The sequence below is a fragment of the Macrotis lagotis genome, chromosome 1, assembly GCF_037893015.1.
Source record: "Macrotis lagotis isolate mMagLag1 chromosome 1, bilby.v1.9.chrom.fasta, whole genome shotgun sequence".
NCBI lineage: Eukaryota > Metazoa > Chordata > Mammalia > Peramelemorphia > Peramelidae > Macrotis > Macrotis lagotis.
In genome coordinates this window covers 410591982-410605353 of record NC_133658.1, presented here as the reverse complement: position 1 = coordinate 410605353, position 13372 = coordinate 410591982, and the positions used below count along the sequence as shown (strand labels likewise).

General features: G+C 52.1%; 2 protein-coding genes across 3 annotated transcripts; one reads left to right on the top strand and one right to left on the bottom strand.

Moving 5' to 3' along the window:
• Positions 1–943: 943 nt before the first annotated feature.
• Positions 944–5253, top strand: RELL2 (RELT like 2). 2 transcript variants are annotated; one of them, XM_074212749.1, is made up of 7 exons: positions 944–1655; positions 2355–2417; positions 2502–2568; positions 3184–3369; positions 3682–4057; positions 4198–4231; positions 4489–5253. In XM_074212749.1, the coding sequence occupies exons 1-6, from the start codon at positions 1475–1477 to the stop codon at positions 4228–4230; spliced, it is 906 nt and encodes a 301-aa protein (XP_074068850.1). In that variant the 5' UTR covers positions 944–1474; the 3' UTR covers position 4231; positions 4489–5253. The 2 variants fall into 2 exon arrangements, with proteins under 2 accessions (XP_074068850.1, XP_074068849.1); XM_074212748.1 differs by having other exon boundaries at positions 2352–2417.
• FCHSD1 (FCH and double SH3 domains 1) lies at positions 3336–13372 on the bottom strand. Its single transcript, XM_074212743.1, has 20 exons — positions 13270–13372; positions 12939–13036; positions 12091–12136; positions 11748–11815; positions 11220–11355; positions 10931–11067; positions 10247–10310; positions 9974–10102; positions 9685–9807; positions 9266–9361; positions 8333–8458; positions 8062–8166; positions 7680–7844; positions 7257–7382; positions 7052–7135; positions 6707–6824; positions 6388–6608; positions 6051–6135; positions 5418–5473; positions 3336–5286 (listed from the first exon to the last, which is right to left on the bottom strand). The coding sequence occupies exons 1-20, from the start codon at positions 13288–13290 to the stop codon at positions 5221–5223; spliced, it is 2070 nt and encodes a 689-aa protein (XP_074068844.1). The 5' UTR covers positions 13291–13372; the 3' UTR covers positions 3336–5220.

Below are 13372 nucleotides of genomic sequence, written 5' to 3'. Positions count from 1 at the left end.
GATGCCCCGCCCCCGGCCCGTAGCCCCGCCCCCTCGCGAGTAGCGGCGGCTCTGGGCGCGGGGTACCCAGAGCTCCGAGGCCCCGCGGGGAGGGAGCTCCCGGGGTGTCTCCCGGGCCCCCCGCAGCCCCCCGCACCCTCCAGTTCCTCCAGCGCCTGTTCCTCCTCCGGTCCAGGGCCACGGGCATCCCCTCCTCCCTCCTGGACCCCCCGGAGCGGTGGGGCTCCCCGGTCCCGCCGCCGCCCGCCGCGCGGGAGATGGGAGGCTGTCCTAAGGCGCGGGGAGCCGGCGGCACCTCCCGACCTGCGGGGCCCTGCATTCCCGGGGCGCACCCAGGCCCGGAATGGAGGGGGTGCGCCCCGGGCCCGAGGGGCCGCGTGGACACGGAGCCCCGGGCGTGTCGGCCTCTGGTGTCACGCACGCACTCGTCCCCACACCTGCCGCTCCGCCCCCTTTATCCCCGCGCCCGCGCAGGGAGCGCAGCCCGAGCCCGAGCAGCCGGGACTAGGAGCAGGCAGCGGGAGAGGCCCCCTCCCCACCCCTGAGACCCCGGAGCCGGCCTGCCCTCTGCGGCCTCGTCTCCCCGGTCCTCCTCCCCTGCCCCCCGCCTTCCTGGGCCCGCACCTCGGCCCCCACCCCCGGCCCCAGCAGCCGCAGCCCGCCCGCAGCCGGAGCCGGAGCCGGAGCCGGTGCCGGAGCCGCAGCCGGAGCCGGAGCCGGTGCCGGAGCCGGAGCCGGTGCCGGAGCCGGAGCCCGAGCCCGAGCCCGAGCCGGAGCCGGAGCCGGTGCCGGAGCCGGTGCCGGAGCCGGAGCCGGAGCCGCAGCCGGAGCCGCAGCCGCAGCCGCAGCCGGAGCCGGTGAGGTGGTCCGGGGGGCGGGGAGCGGGGGGAGGAGGATGCTCTCGGGGAGGGCTCCCCAGGCAGGGTGACAGGCGTCAGGACGGGGCCGGAGCCGCCGCGGAGCCGACACGCCGCATCCCCGGGGGCCCTGCGGAGGCCACAAGGTCAGCCGAGCCGGGCGCTGGGGGGCGGCAGCGGAGGGGAGCCGGCCCGGGCTGGCGGGGGAGGGGAGCCGGCCCGGGGCTGCGGAGGGAGCTGACTCAGGCCCACAGGACAGCACCATAGAGAGCTCCGTCCAGGTCTTCAGCCCCAGTGTCCTTGGGAGGAAGGAGACGCAGGGAGAGCGGGGCTTGTGCGTGCGGCTGGAAGGAAGGGAGGGAGATGCCGGGGAAGGGGGACGGAGGTTACAACTTGCACCCACTGACCGGGCGGCCGGGCCCGGCCGGACCAGCACCCATTCCCTAGACGGCACCCGGGCTGACAGGAGAAAGGGTCTAGATTTACCGAGGAATGGTCTCCGGAGGGTTCTGGGCGGACTCCCCGTAGGGCTCCAAACACGGAATTCACTGCTCTCCCCCTGACCCGCATCCCTCTTTGGGGTCCTGACCCCGGCTCGGCCCGCCCCCCAGGGCCGTATGTCGGAATTGCACCCAGGACCAGAGCCCCAACATGGGCTGTACATGCTGTTCCTTCTCGTGCTGGTCTTCTTTCTCATGGGCCTGGTGGGGTTCATGATCTGCCATGTACTCAAGAAGAAGGGTTACCGCTGTCGGACATCAAGAGCCTCAGAGCCCGAGGATGCCCAGCTCCAGCCACGTGAGTGTGGGAAAAGAGGGGGAGTCCCAACACCAGTTTTCTGGTGTGTCACTCCGTTATACACTTGTATTTGCTGCACACACCTGCACACTTCACTAATACCCAATGTACCTTATTCAGGTTTTCTCTTCCGCTCTCCTGCACATGGGTGGGAATATGACTCCCCCAGTGCTACCTAGCACCAGAGGGGCTCATATCCCTCTTTGATCCCCTGCTGCATATAACTCATAGCTCATATTTCAGGAACCTAAGACAAAGACAGTTTTTGCATTTTAGTTTGAAGATAGATAGAGTGCAGTGAATTCAGGGCAAAAATCCTGTGACTTCAAGGCCCTGGTGAATTATTTTGTCAACCTGCTTCATTACTCCTGAAATTGTAGATTAGGCTGAAACACAACCCCTGGAAAAGTGGACAGGAGGCAGGAGGAAGAGAAGGATATACTTGTCAAACTTTGACAAATCCCCCACCACCTCTTTATTGATTCAAATTCCCCATCTAGAAAATGAAGGGATTGTTCTCTGTGGCCTATAAGGTCCCTTCCAGGAGCCATAGTACTAAGGATCACTGATCTTGAACCACCACAGCTGCTAGGAAACTAAATGGTCATGAAAATTTAAAAAAATCAGCAGGAAAGAGACTTTGGGTTGGCCCAGCTGCCCTTTCATTAAAGTTGAGACCGTTGTTCACCTCCACAGCAGATGATGAGGATATGAATGAGGACACAGTGGAAAGGATTGTTCAATGTATCATCCAAAATGAAGGTAAGTGCTCATTGACATATGCTCTTCAATCCCAGACCCCATTTCTACATTTGTGACTTCCTCTTGTTACTTCTCTTTTCAAAGCCAATGCTGAGGCCTTGAAAGAGATGCTTGGGGACAGTGAAGGTGAGGCAACAGTACAGCTGTCCAGGTGAGCTGGAAATATGGAGAATTCTCCCAAATACTGGTCAGGAAAACACTTTTTCCTCAATAGCTAGGCCCTACTAAAGTCACAACTTAATCAAATGTGTATTATGATTTAAGAAGTATGAATTGGGGACAGCTAGGTGGCACAGTGGATAGAGCACTGGCCCTGTAGTCAGGAGTACCTGAGTTCAAATCCAGCCTCAGACACTTAATAATGGCCTAGCTGTGTGGCCTTGGGCAAGCCACTTCACCCCATTGCCTTGCCAAAAAAAAAAAAAAGAAGTATTATTTGACTGCTGCCAAATAATTTTGCTATCCAAACATCACTTCCTGAATCCTACCATTCATTCTTTAGGTTAATTATTGACTCTTCAATGTAGCCTCCCTGGATGTGTGAGACAAAATGTTGTCACTAGTTCCTTAGTGTGAACCCCATTTTGGAATGAGGACAAGACAGATAGAAAGAAGTGGGGGGGGGGGGCAGCGGCATAGAAGCACAATGAAAAGAGAATGAAGAAAGGCAGGAACCAAAACTTCACAATTTTGATGAAAGGTACCCAAATATAAATATCTCCAGTACAAATGTATAGGTGAAATGAATTCTCCTCTATTCCTCCAGCCTTGATGGTGCTCCTAGCCTGCAGGATGGAACTCCATCTCACCACCATACAGTCCATCTGGGCTCAGCTGCCCCTTGTATCCACTGCAGCCGAAGCAAGAGACCACCTCTCGTCAGACAGGGCCGATCCAAAGAGGGCAAGGGCCGTACTAGGCCAGGGGAAACCACAGTGTTCTCTGTGGGCAGGTGTGAATGGTGTCCCAAAAGAGGAGGGGAGTGGAGTTCAAGACCTCCCATTCAAGTAGTAGATCTAAGACAACAGGCCTGGCTGGGAGAGTTATCCAGGCTCCTTTAATACTACTCCCCTCCAGTCTTGGAGGGTAAGGGAGAGAAGGGTTTCAAGCCAGGGAGTACTCTTTGGGAGCCACAATGGAATTCCAAGATTCACCTATCTGCTGAGGCTTCCTTTGGTGTCAGAAGCTATCAAATGACACCAAATGGGAGTGCAGAGGGAACTTCTAGCAATCCTAAGCCACTGTATATCCCCTTCCCTCCTAGGTTCCGGGTGACACATATTGAGAAGAGATTTGGGCTGCATGAGCATCGGGATGGTTCACCCACAGATAGAAGCTGGGGCTCCAGTGGTGAACAGGATGCAGGAGGTGGCCAGAGTTCTGGGAAAGGGCAAATTGGGACTGGAACTCCTGCCACAGAGAGACTTCCAGCATCAGGGCCAGAGGCTGGCATCCTATCTAGTTCCCCTATACAGAATGGGGGCCTCAGAGAAAGGAGCCTCGCCCCCTCTCTGATTGAGAGGCCTTGTAGAGCCATGGAAGACTTGGAAGCAGCAGCTAGAGAGAAGGACACAAGGCCAATGCTGACCAGAAGGGAGACCAATGGACAGTCAGCCAAACTGGATGCCTCAGTTCTCCAGGTAGGCCATGGTCAGATGTAAGTTTAGGGAAGGCAGGATAGGTAGAGTCACTGGGTAAAGTCACTGTCCCTGCTTAGGAGGTCCAGTTTTCTGGCTAAATGAAGTTAGAGTTTATGGTATCCCTTTCCTTTTTATCTCAGGTGTCATCGCCAGGTGACTCAGGAGGAGTGTGAGGTACGTCTGGCCCTCCCAAACATGTGTTTCCTTCCAGGGAAGGGGGGGGTACCCCAACACTTCCCTAAGTTGCAAGGTAAATTGAACATATCAGCCTATGATGCTGATTTTTAAGGTGGGAGGGACTAAGGGCACCATTGCCCCAAGGGTCATTGAGAAGGGAGGGCAATCAGAGGTACAGAGTGAGTTGGGAAGGGGTAGAGAAAGAGGCTAGAGGTGGCAGGAAGATTCTCCCCTTCCCTCTCCTTTTCCCCAAGCTTCATCTTCACTCCCTACTACAAGGATCAGTAGCTCGCTGGGCAGGGAAGAGGGGCAAGCATGAAGCCCCCTCTCACACTGAGACAGCATTGCCCTCCAGGAAAACAGAACCACCCCTCTTCCCAGGGACTGTATTATCTCAGGCTGGAAATGCATAGAGTGGTACCCAGCCTCTCAATCCCTTCCCTCCACTGCATCTCCAGCCTAAGGCAGGTCAAAGGGAGGAGTTGTCCCTACATTCTGCCCAGGCTCCTCCTCCATCAACTTGCTCCATCTGCTTGAGCATTGGCATTTAGGAGCAGCCCCATGCTCGAGATGGGCACCTGAAGCAATACTCCTCATTAGGCTCCTTCTCAGCACACAAACGCTCAGGCACTGGCTTGGGCGCCTTGCCCCTTTATTGCACTGTCAATAAATCAGCTCAGACTATTACAGCGGATCTGCACACTGGTTCCCATGCCTTCTGACCCCTCCCCCCAACCCACCAGGGTTAAAAGAGGAGAGAGGGAGGTGGGAGGTGGGACAAGTCACAGGTGGCCACAGAAAGGCAACCTGAAACACAGGAAACCTGACCCATCTATACTGCCTAGGTGTCCTAGGGCCCTGCCCCAGCCTTGGCTTCCAGGAGGGGAGATGAGGTTGGGGAGAAGTCATCACACACTTTCTTTGGTGGCAGCCACTCAGCATTTGGGAGGCATCGATAAGGAGGAGGCTGGGACTCCCCATTGGGCTCAGGTGAGGGGATCCAATTTCTCAGGCTCCAGGACTTTGGTGGGTGGGGGTGGGGGTGGGCGAAGCTACAAGGAAAATGCCAGCAATTAGTGCCAAGACCTCCTGAACCAACCTCTTTTAGCCAACCTTCCCCAGCTGTTGGCCAAGATAGGTGAACCATCTTCCTATATAGACTACCTCAAGAAAGAGGTCTTACCGGCCGGAGACGAGGGGTTGATGACTCTATTGGGCCAAGGCAATCCAATGGGTGGTCTTGGAGAAGGAACAAGAGATCAGCAGACTGGATTCCATCAAATCAATCAAAGCAATAATTTACCAAGTACCTATTTTGCCTATTTGGCACTAACATCAGGGCACAGGAATCACCTAAAATATAGACTCTCTAACAAGTTAGAGAAACAGTAGCATGGAATAATAGTATACAAGAAAACATCTTAATTATATAATTAAATACTAAATAGCATGGTATAGACTATGGATGATATAAAAATTCAAGAGAGAGAGGAGTTCATTTCAAATCATAGAAGCTTTCAGGTAAGATTGAATTAGCTGGGGAGCATGGAGAGGCTATTCCAGGTAGTGTTGGGGAACAGGGGTCAGGGAGAGATGTGCTATGGGACACAAAATTGGCAACAATTTTTTTGAAAGGTTTAATTAGAATAGCCTGTGTCATTTAGGAGATTCATGGAATAGAAATGAATAGGTGGGGTAGGGCTAGATTAAAGAGGGCTTTGAAAGCCTAATAGAAGAATTTAAATCTGAAATGGTGTAAAACATTCTTTCCCTAGGAGTCTTCAGTCTCTGTTCATTCCCAGGTTCCCCAACTCACCCTCAGAGAGAGTTCCTGCAGTCCTTTCAGCAGCAGGGATGGGAGCTGGAGGAGAGAAGCTTGGGGGGGATGGAGATGGCAGCATCTGGGAGATAAGGTGGGAGGTTTATGAATGGTTTTACTGAGGAAGCCAGATCTTGGGTTTGGGAGATAGGGAGACCTTGCCTCTCAAGCCCCACCTCCCAATTTGTCCACTTTATACTACCCCTTTCTGCACAAGTTGCAATGAAATGCCTGTACCCTCAGGGAAGTGCTAATGCCTGCAGCCTAGACCTGAAGTAGCCTTGGGGAGGGCAGGGGACACTGGTCATCCCCTTAAGGTATAAAGTCAGCTCACCTCTTCTTGGTCTGGGGAGTCTAGAGGTCCTGGAGGGCCCAACAACTCCTCTACCAACAGGGATGGGAAAACTCCAACTTGACCTCCAAACTCTCCCCTCCAAAAGCCATCGTCCACACCACCCTGGGCACGGGGCAGCAGCCGGATCAATGCCCCCTCTGGGAAGCTCAGCTCCTCAGCACTCTGTCCTGTATAGCTGTACAGGGCTCGGGCCAAGCACACTATGGAACAGGATCAGGGAGACCATGAAAGGGATAAGAGGGACATGGCACACCCCAGCTAAACACTATGGTTCCCCACTATGCTGAGGCCTCCTCACCTGTGCAGTTTCCCCCGGAGGGGTTATCACTGTGGTGGCCCTCCTGAGGAGGAGCAAGGTCTGGAAAGTCAAGGTACCGTTCCGGAACATAACCCACCACACCATGCTGATTCCGAGCCTGATCACAAGGGAAAAGGTGATGGGGAAAGGGGACATTGGAGATAATGAGAAGGGAGAAATCCAACTGGATCAAAACTCTTCACCTCCTTTTCCCCCCACCCCCAGGAACTTGCTGTCTTAAAAAGGGCCTCCAATTCCATCTCTCCCAACCTCTCCATCCCTTCTCAGAGTTAGCCCAGGGCCCTCAGCCCCTTCACCCTCAATTCCTAGGGCCCCAACACACACCTTGACCCACTCATCTGCGTCCCCATCCTCCACGACCTCCAGCCACTCCCCTTCTGTGATGGTCAGTTCATCCTCCCGCCCGGCCTGAGCCCCACAGGGATGGACTCAGATCCGGACCATTCTTGGTCCTTCCCTCCCCATTCATTCAAGAGGTGCTCCCTCCCCCAACCTGGGCTCTCCCTAGCCCCAACCATTGTGCTCCCACCTGATAGCCAAAGACTACATGTGCTGGACAAGGGAGGGACCTAGTGGGGATGGCTGGAGGAGCTGGCTCTTGAAACAGCTCCCCCCCCTCCTCACAGTCCTCAAAATCTGACAGTTCATCCTCTGCCTGGTAGAAGACACAGAAGAAGATATCAGTTCCTTCACCACAGTCTCCCATCCCCAAAATTGCATTCATTCTTCAGCAAAGATGTGTCCCCAAATCTCTACATTAGTTTCCTTGGCTATGGGGATATATCATCTGATCAGGGTCTGTCCTCCAATTTAATAGAATTTTACCGAGGAGGGGAGGGAATCTTTTGGAATATCCTCACTCTGGAGTAAAGGATCCTCATTGATGAAAGGAGAGGAACCAGTGGGGATGGGCTTTTCTTTGGGTACAGGGAAGAGAAAGTCTTAATCTTACCATGGGAGAGAGGTCTCCTTTCTGAGATAACCGAGCCTCACTGAGTCGCCTCTCCTGCTCCAGCTCTTCCTGGACCTGGGCCATAGCTGGTCGAAGCCACTGCTCTACATCCAATCCGGTGCCTTGCAGCACAGCCAGCCGAGCAGCCCCCTTCACCTGGCTCACCTGGCACATGGACAAGGGAGAAGGAAAAGGGTGTGTGATGGAGCAAAGGGTCACACAATAACTATGTTTTTCACCCTCCCCTGTGTCCCCTTCCACCCATGAAGTGTGTCCCATATAATCCAACTCTTCTAGCCAGGACTATAGAGGTAAGGGGATTTGGAAGATTCTGCCCCAACACACATATTTCGCCTTAAGCTGACACCAATCATACCCACACCTGAGCCCGACGAACACTCTCTTTTACTTCCTGAAGTCGAAGTTCCACACCTGAGGCCTCCCGTTCCAGGGCCTGTTGCCTTTTCAATTCTAACCGTTGCAGTACCTGATTTGAGGAGGGAAGAAAAGTGGGGAGTCTGCTTGATCAGAACCCCATTTTTAGCCTAAGACACCCTATGAATCACATGATAAATTATTTCCTTTCTCCTCAGAACTCCCTACTTCAGGCCCTACTTTCCTTCCCACACCATTCCAAACTTTCCACAACTCACCCGCTGCCCATGACTCTGGACTTTGTAATCTCGGGCAGCTCTGTTGGCCCAATGCTGAGCCTCCTTCTTCAGGCCACTCTCTCCTGGAACACCTCCTGAGCCTCCTTCCAGCTCCAGCACACACACCTGGACATGGGCAGGCACTGTTGGGAAGAGGCACAGTGCCCTACCCCCACCCCCCACCCTAGCCTGATCATCCTCCAGCCTTCTCTGTCTTTCTCACACATCTCTCTCATTCTCTCCCTCTCTCTGTCCCTTTTTCTCGCATACTGTCATTCTGTCTGTATGTATGTATGTCTCTATTTCTTTCTGTCACTCTCACATACTCTTTATCTCTTATTCTCTATCTCCCTTTCTCTGTCTCTATCTCCCTTTCTCTCTCTCTCTCTCTCTCTCTCTCTCTAGGGGCAGAGGTACAGAGATGAGGACACTTCAGGGATAAGGACAAATCCACCAGATGGACACACATGTAGTACTTACCATACAAGGTTCTTATGAAGATAAAATATGATAAAATGGGTAAAGAACTTTATAAATTTTAAAGGCTTGTGTAAATGTCTGTTATCATTCAAGTAGACTGGAAGCTCCTTGAGGGCAGAGGATGTTTCATTTTTGTCACTATATCTCCAGGACCTACCACAGTGGTTTGTACTTAGGAGGCACTCTATAAATGCTTCTGAATTGAATTGAAAGGACACTGACACCCATATATACATATAGGGACAGACATCTACATATAGGGAAGCCCAGATTGGGAGAGATAGGATGATACCCTTAGTAAGAAAAACTAAAGCATGAAGGGGATTGTAACCTCAAAGAGCCCAGTCTAGCACACAGGATCTGGGCTAGTTCCAGAATAATAGAGGAAACCCCAAACACAAGGATGCTTGTCCTGAGAATGATCTGAGGGAAGGAGATAGAAGAGGATCCCACCTGGTCAGCTCCCATTGGCTGAAACTGCTGTAGTGGTGTTGGGGAGAATACTCCAGGCTCTTGGAGAAAGTGCAGCCATTCTTCTTCCCAGCTTACCTGGGGGCAAGGGAGAAAGAGGGCAGGTCCTCCTCAGGAAGAGCTAGTGGGCCATTGGTAGGGAGAATGAGGGAAAAAATATATGTGGGGCAAATGGAGAGAAGGTCTTCTCTGCTGAGAGAGAGAGCAAAACAATCCATTGTTGAGAGGGATTCTACTCCAAGGAATTTGTTCGGAGCAAAAAGGGAAGATCCAGTTGGAGGTAAGCTGAGATCTACAATGGGGAGGGACTTTGGGGAAAGAGGATGATCTTCTATGTTAATGAGAAGATCTATGTTGGGTGGTAGTTTTTGGTACTGACCAAGGATAGGGAGGACACTGACCTGAGCAATCACCTGTCCCCCATGCTGGGCCAGTTCTAGCTCCTGCTGTGCAGCTTCCAGTTCTGTGCGACTCAGCAGGGCCAGGGGATCACCCAGCTGCTCAGACAGGTCCCCAACCAAGCCCTGAAAGATTCCAAGACACTAAAGCCTTGCCCTTTAGCTCCCCATGCCCAGGCTTGAGAGAACGGTGGGGTGGGGGGAACTCCTGACTGGTCTCTAGCAGGCAGCAGCTAGAATAACAGTAGTGATGTTACAGAGATAAAGTGGGGTGCTACAGGACCTGACTTACCTTGAGCAGCGCAGGCAGCTCTTCTTGGTAATAATGACCAAGGTGGGCATTGGTGCTTGCCAAGTTAAGCAGATATTCATTCCGGGCAGCACTCAAATGCTGGGAGTATTGGGCTGATTGGGCTGACAGCTAAGGGGACAAAAGAAGAAATAAGCATATGGGACTGGGGATTCTGAAGCCCCCTTCTGCCCTTCCTACAGGGAAGTTTGTCACTTCCCAGTCATATTCCTAGTCATCTGTCATCTTCCCTGGACCCCAATCCCCACATCTGACCTTGAGGCTGAGTTTCTGAAGGCTGGTCCGGGTATGAAATAAACCATGGTCATTCCGATTCAGCCTGAAGGAGTGAAGTTTAGGGAAGATAAAGAAAGGAAGTAAATGAGGGTGGTGAGAATGCAGAAGACTATCTGGAGAAACTAGTTGCATTAATCATGTTAAATTGTATTATATATTGGTAATTATATTTTTATTTATAGTTTTAATTTATGGAATAAAATAAGCATTTGCTTAACAGTATAACAAAACAGATTACAGATGAAACTGCAAATCTGTTATGTACAACTGGCTATTCCTTTTAAATATATAATAAAGTTATATAATTTTTTTCCTTCTCCCTTTTCTGAGATATTAATAATAATGATAAATAACTCCCATTTTTATAAACCTCTATGATTTACAGTGTTTCCCTCACTCTCCTGTGAGGTAGGAAAAGTATTATTATCCCCACTTTACAGATGTGGTAAGTGAGGTTTAGAAAGGTTAAATAAATCCCCTATGGGCCCCAGAGCTAATAAATACCAAAGCTCACATTTTTAACCCAAATCTCCTGACTCCAGGTCCATAGTCCTTTGCATAGTCCTACTGCCCCACACTAGCCCTATTCTGGAACTTCCCTGCCCCCCCCCCCAGCCTTCCAGTGACCTCTTCCCAAGACTTCTATTTCCCCAAAGCCCTTACCTGGCCTGGACATCAGCTGCCTTTTCCTGAACGAGGCTCCACACTCTCTCCCGCTGCCCATATAGCTTCTGGCTCCGGCTCAGCTCCCTCACAGACTCCAGCACTTCAGCCTGGGCCCGCTGCAACTGCTCAGCACCCTGGGGGTACCTCCAGGACATGGGCATCCTCCCAAATACATGGGCATCATCACATCCACCTTACTCCTCCCTCAGGTCAGATGACCCCTTTCTAGGACTTCCTCCCCTTTAAATCTCTCTTCAGGGTACCCTCCCAAAGCCACTCCCCACACCTTCCTGAGCAGCTGCTCCTTGGCACTTCTTCCTGTGCCCCCAGCCAATTCTCGGTATCGGTCAGCAGCGACAACTCGGGCCTGGCCCCCAGCCATGGTGCCCTCCAGCAGGCATCGCCAGGCATTAAACACAGTCCTGTTCCATCCCCCCCCCAAAATAAATCCCAAGAGCCAAGGTCAGAACTGGAGTGGGGGAGGCATACTAGGACTTTGTATCTTTAAAACAGTAAAAGAACAGATTTCTTTTCCCTTCCCTCCTTCTCGATTCCCTGCACACCCATCAGTCCATCAATCGATCTGCCCATTAGCTTAGCCACAGGGATCACTTGACAGTCTCCCTACCCCCATTGCCATGTCCTTGCTGGGTCAGCCTCCTTCCTACCTAAGCTACAACATCAGCTCTAGCTTCAGCTTCCCAAGTTCACCCTGAAACCCAAGCCTAACTGTCCTGCTACATCCAGAGGTTGCTCATTCATTTTTCTTTTAGTTTCTCTGTCCCAATTTTTCACTTCTTCCCCTGTTCCCCACCTGCCATCAGTCTCCAAGTTCCGATGTCCCTCTTTCTTCAGGAATGGCCCAGCCAATTTTTGTAGTGCCTGGGGGGAGAGCCCATCATTTACTCAGATCCATATATCAAAGGCAACTGCCATCATCACCACTACACATGGGGCAAAGGGAGGGACACTCAGGGCTCATGATTCCTTGGGGAGCCTGAGAAAGGAAAGGGAATGGGGTTTGGGATGCATAGAATTGAAAAGAAGTATGAATGTCATGTATGGTGAGGGTGGGAAATAGGTGGGCATAGGATAGTAGGCAACTACCATTCAGGATAGAGTTGTGAGAAACTACCCTCTGAATCAACATTCCTTACCTGTCCATATTCCCTTTCAATGGCTGCCCGTTGTTTACTGTAAGATCTGTGGAAATAAATGATCATTAGCCCTTCTAGCTTCCCCATAGCTCCGGCACAACCCAGCCACAAGGGGACAAGATTGAGAGATTAGGAGTGAACTAGAATAGATAGAATCAGAGAGTGCTTTAGAGTGACCTATACTGACACTTCTCCAAACCATTAGATTCTGGTACCCTCAATGGAACAGAGTTCGAGATAGGTAGCACCCTGGGGAAACACACTTTAGTTTTTGTCAAGAAGTGGGGACATAAAAGACAGAGATTTGTGTGAAATAGACTTTTCCCTATATGAAAAAGAAGGGAATTATATATATATATATATATATATATATATATATATATATATATATATGTTATCAGGGGAATTTGGGAATATGGATGTATACACATTTGAGCTGTTGGTTGGGCCAGGGGAGGTTTTCTTTAGGGATCTGTCTGACTAGGAGTTATGTATATGTATGAGGGACTTTATTAAGGTAGAGAAACTTATTGAGGATGGCACACCTTCCATAATATAGTGAACACATGGTTTTCTTGGTATGTTTCAGTACTATAGAATAGTTCATGATGACTTCCCATCCCAATCCACTATTCGTTCCCAGTCCTCTTCCACCACGACATAGTCTGGTGTTAGGGATAGCTATGTGTAGTGTGTAGTATATAGAGGGGGGAGGTCTGTCTGTGGGAAAGCATGTCTGTCAGAAACATATGCATGTAAGATTGGAGATGTCTCTATGCAGAGGTGTCGGGAGGAAGGAGACTGGGACGAGGGGTGAGGCCTGCGAAGCTCTCCCGGAGGGAGGCTACCTGATGTCCTCCAGTAGGTCGGCCTCTCTCTGCTGCCGACTCTGCAAGATGCTCAGCTGCTCCAGGAAGCACAGCTTCACCTCCTGGACTGGCTTCACCTGGGGGAAGGGACAGGGAGGGGGTCTGCTCCACTAAGGAATGAGGGGCTAAAGCCCCATTCTGGAAGGACTCCAAGCGGCCCCCACGTGGGGGGTGGGGAGGCGGGAGGGGCGGGGCCCTGGAGGCGGGGCTGTCTCCCTTTCCTGGCTCCATTCCTAGCCCCCCGCCCCGGCTCCCCTGCTCGCCGCCCCCCAGACGGGCCGCTGTGGCCCACCTTGCCCAGCACACTCACTTTTCGCGGCGGCGGCTGCATGTCCTCTCCGGTTCCAGACCCGGTCGGAGCTGGGGCTCGGACTCCGGAACTCCTGGAGGCCCCACCCCTCCAGACAAGTCCC

Bases quoted from the DNA above. Each gene is read 5' to 3' on its own strand.
- RELL2 (XM_074212748.1), top strand. From the start codon at position 1,475: ATGTCGGAATTGCACCCAGGACCAGAGCCCCAACATGGGCTGTACATG. The intron at 2,569-3,183 runs GTGAGCTGGAAA...CTATTCCTCCAG, and splicing joins GCAACAGTACAGCTGTCCAG to CCTTGATGGTGCTCCTAGCC. The intron at 3,370-3,681 runs GTGTGAATGGTG...CTTCCCTCCTAG, and splicing joins ACAGTGTTCTCTGTGGGCAG to GTTCCGGGTGACACATATTG.
- FCHSD1 (XM_074212743.1), bottom strand. From the start codon at position 13,290: ATGCAGCCGCCGCCGCGAAAA. The intron at 11,068-11,219 runs GTGTGGGGAGTG...AGGTACCCCCAG, and splicing joins AGGAGCAGCTGCTCAGGAAG to GGTGCTGAGCAGTTGCAGCG. The intron at 7,383-7,679 runs GTAAGATTAAGA...GTCTTCTACCAG, and splicing joins AAGGAGACCTCTCTCCCATG to GCAGAGGATGAACTGTCAGA.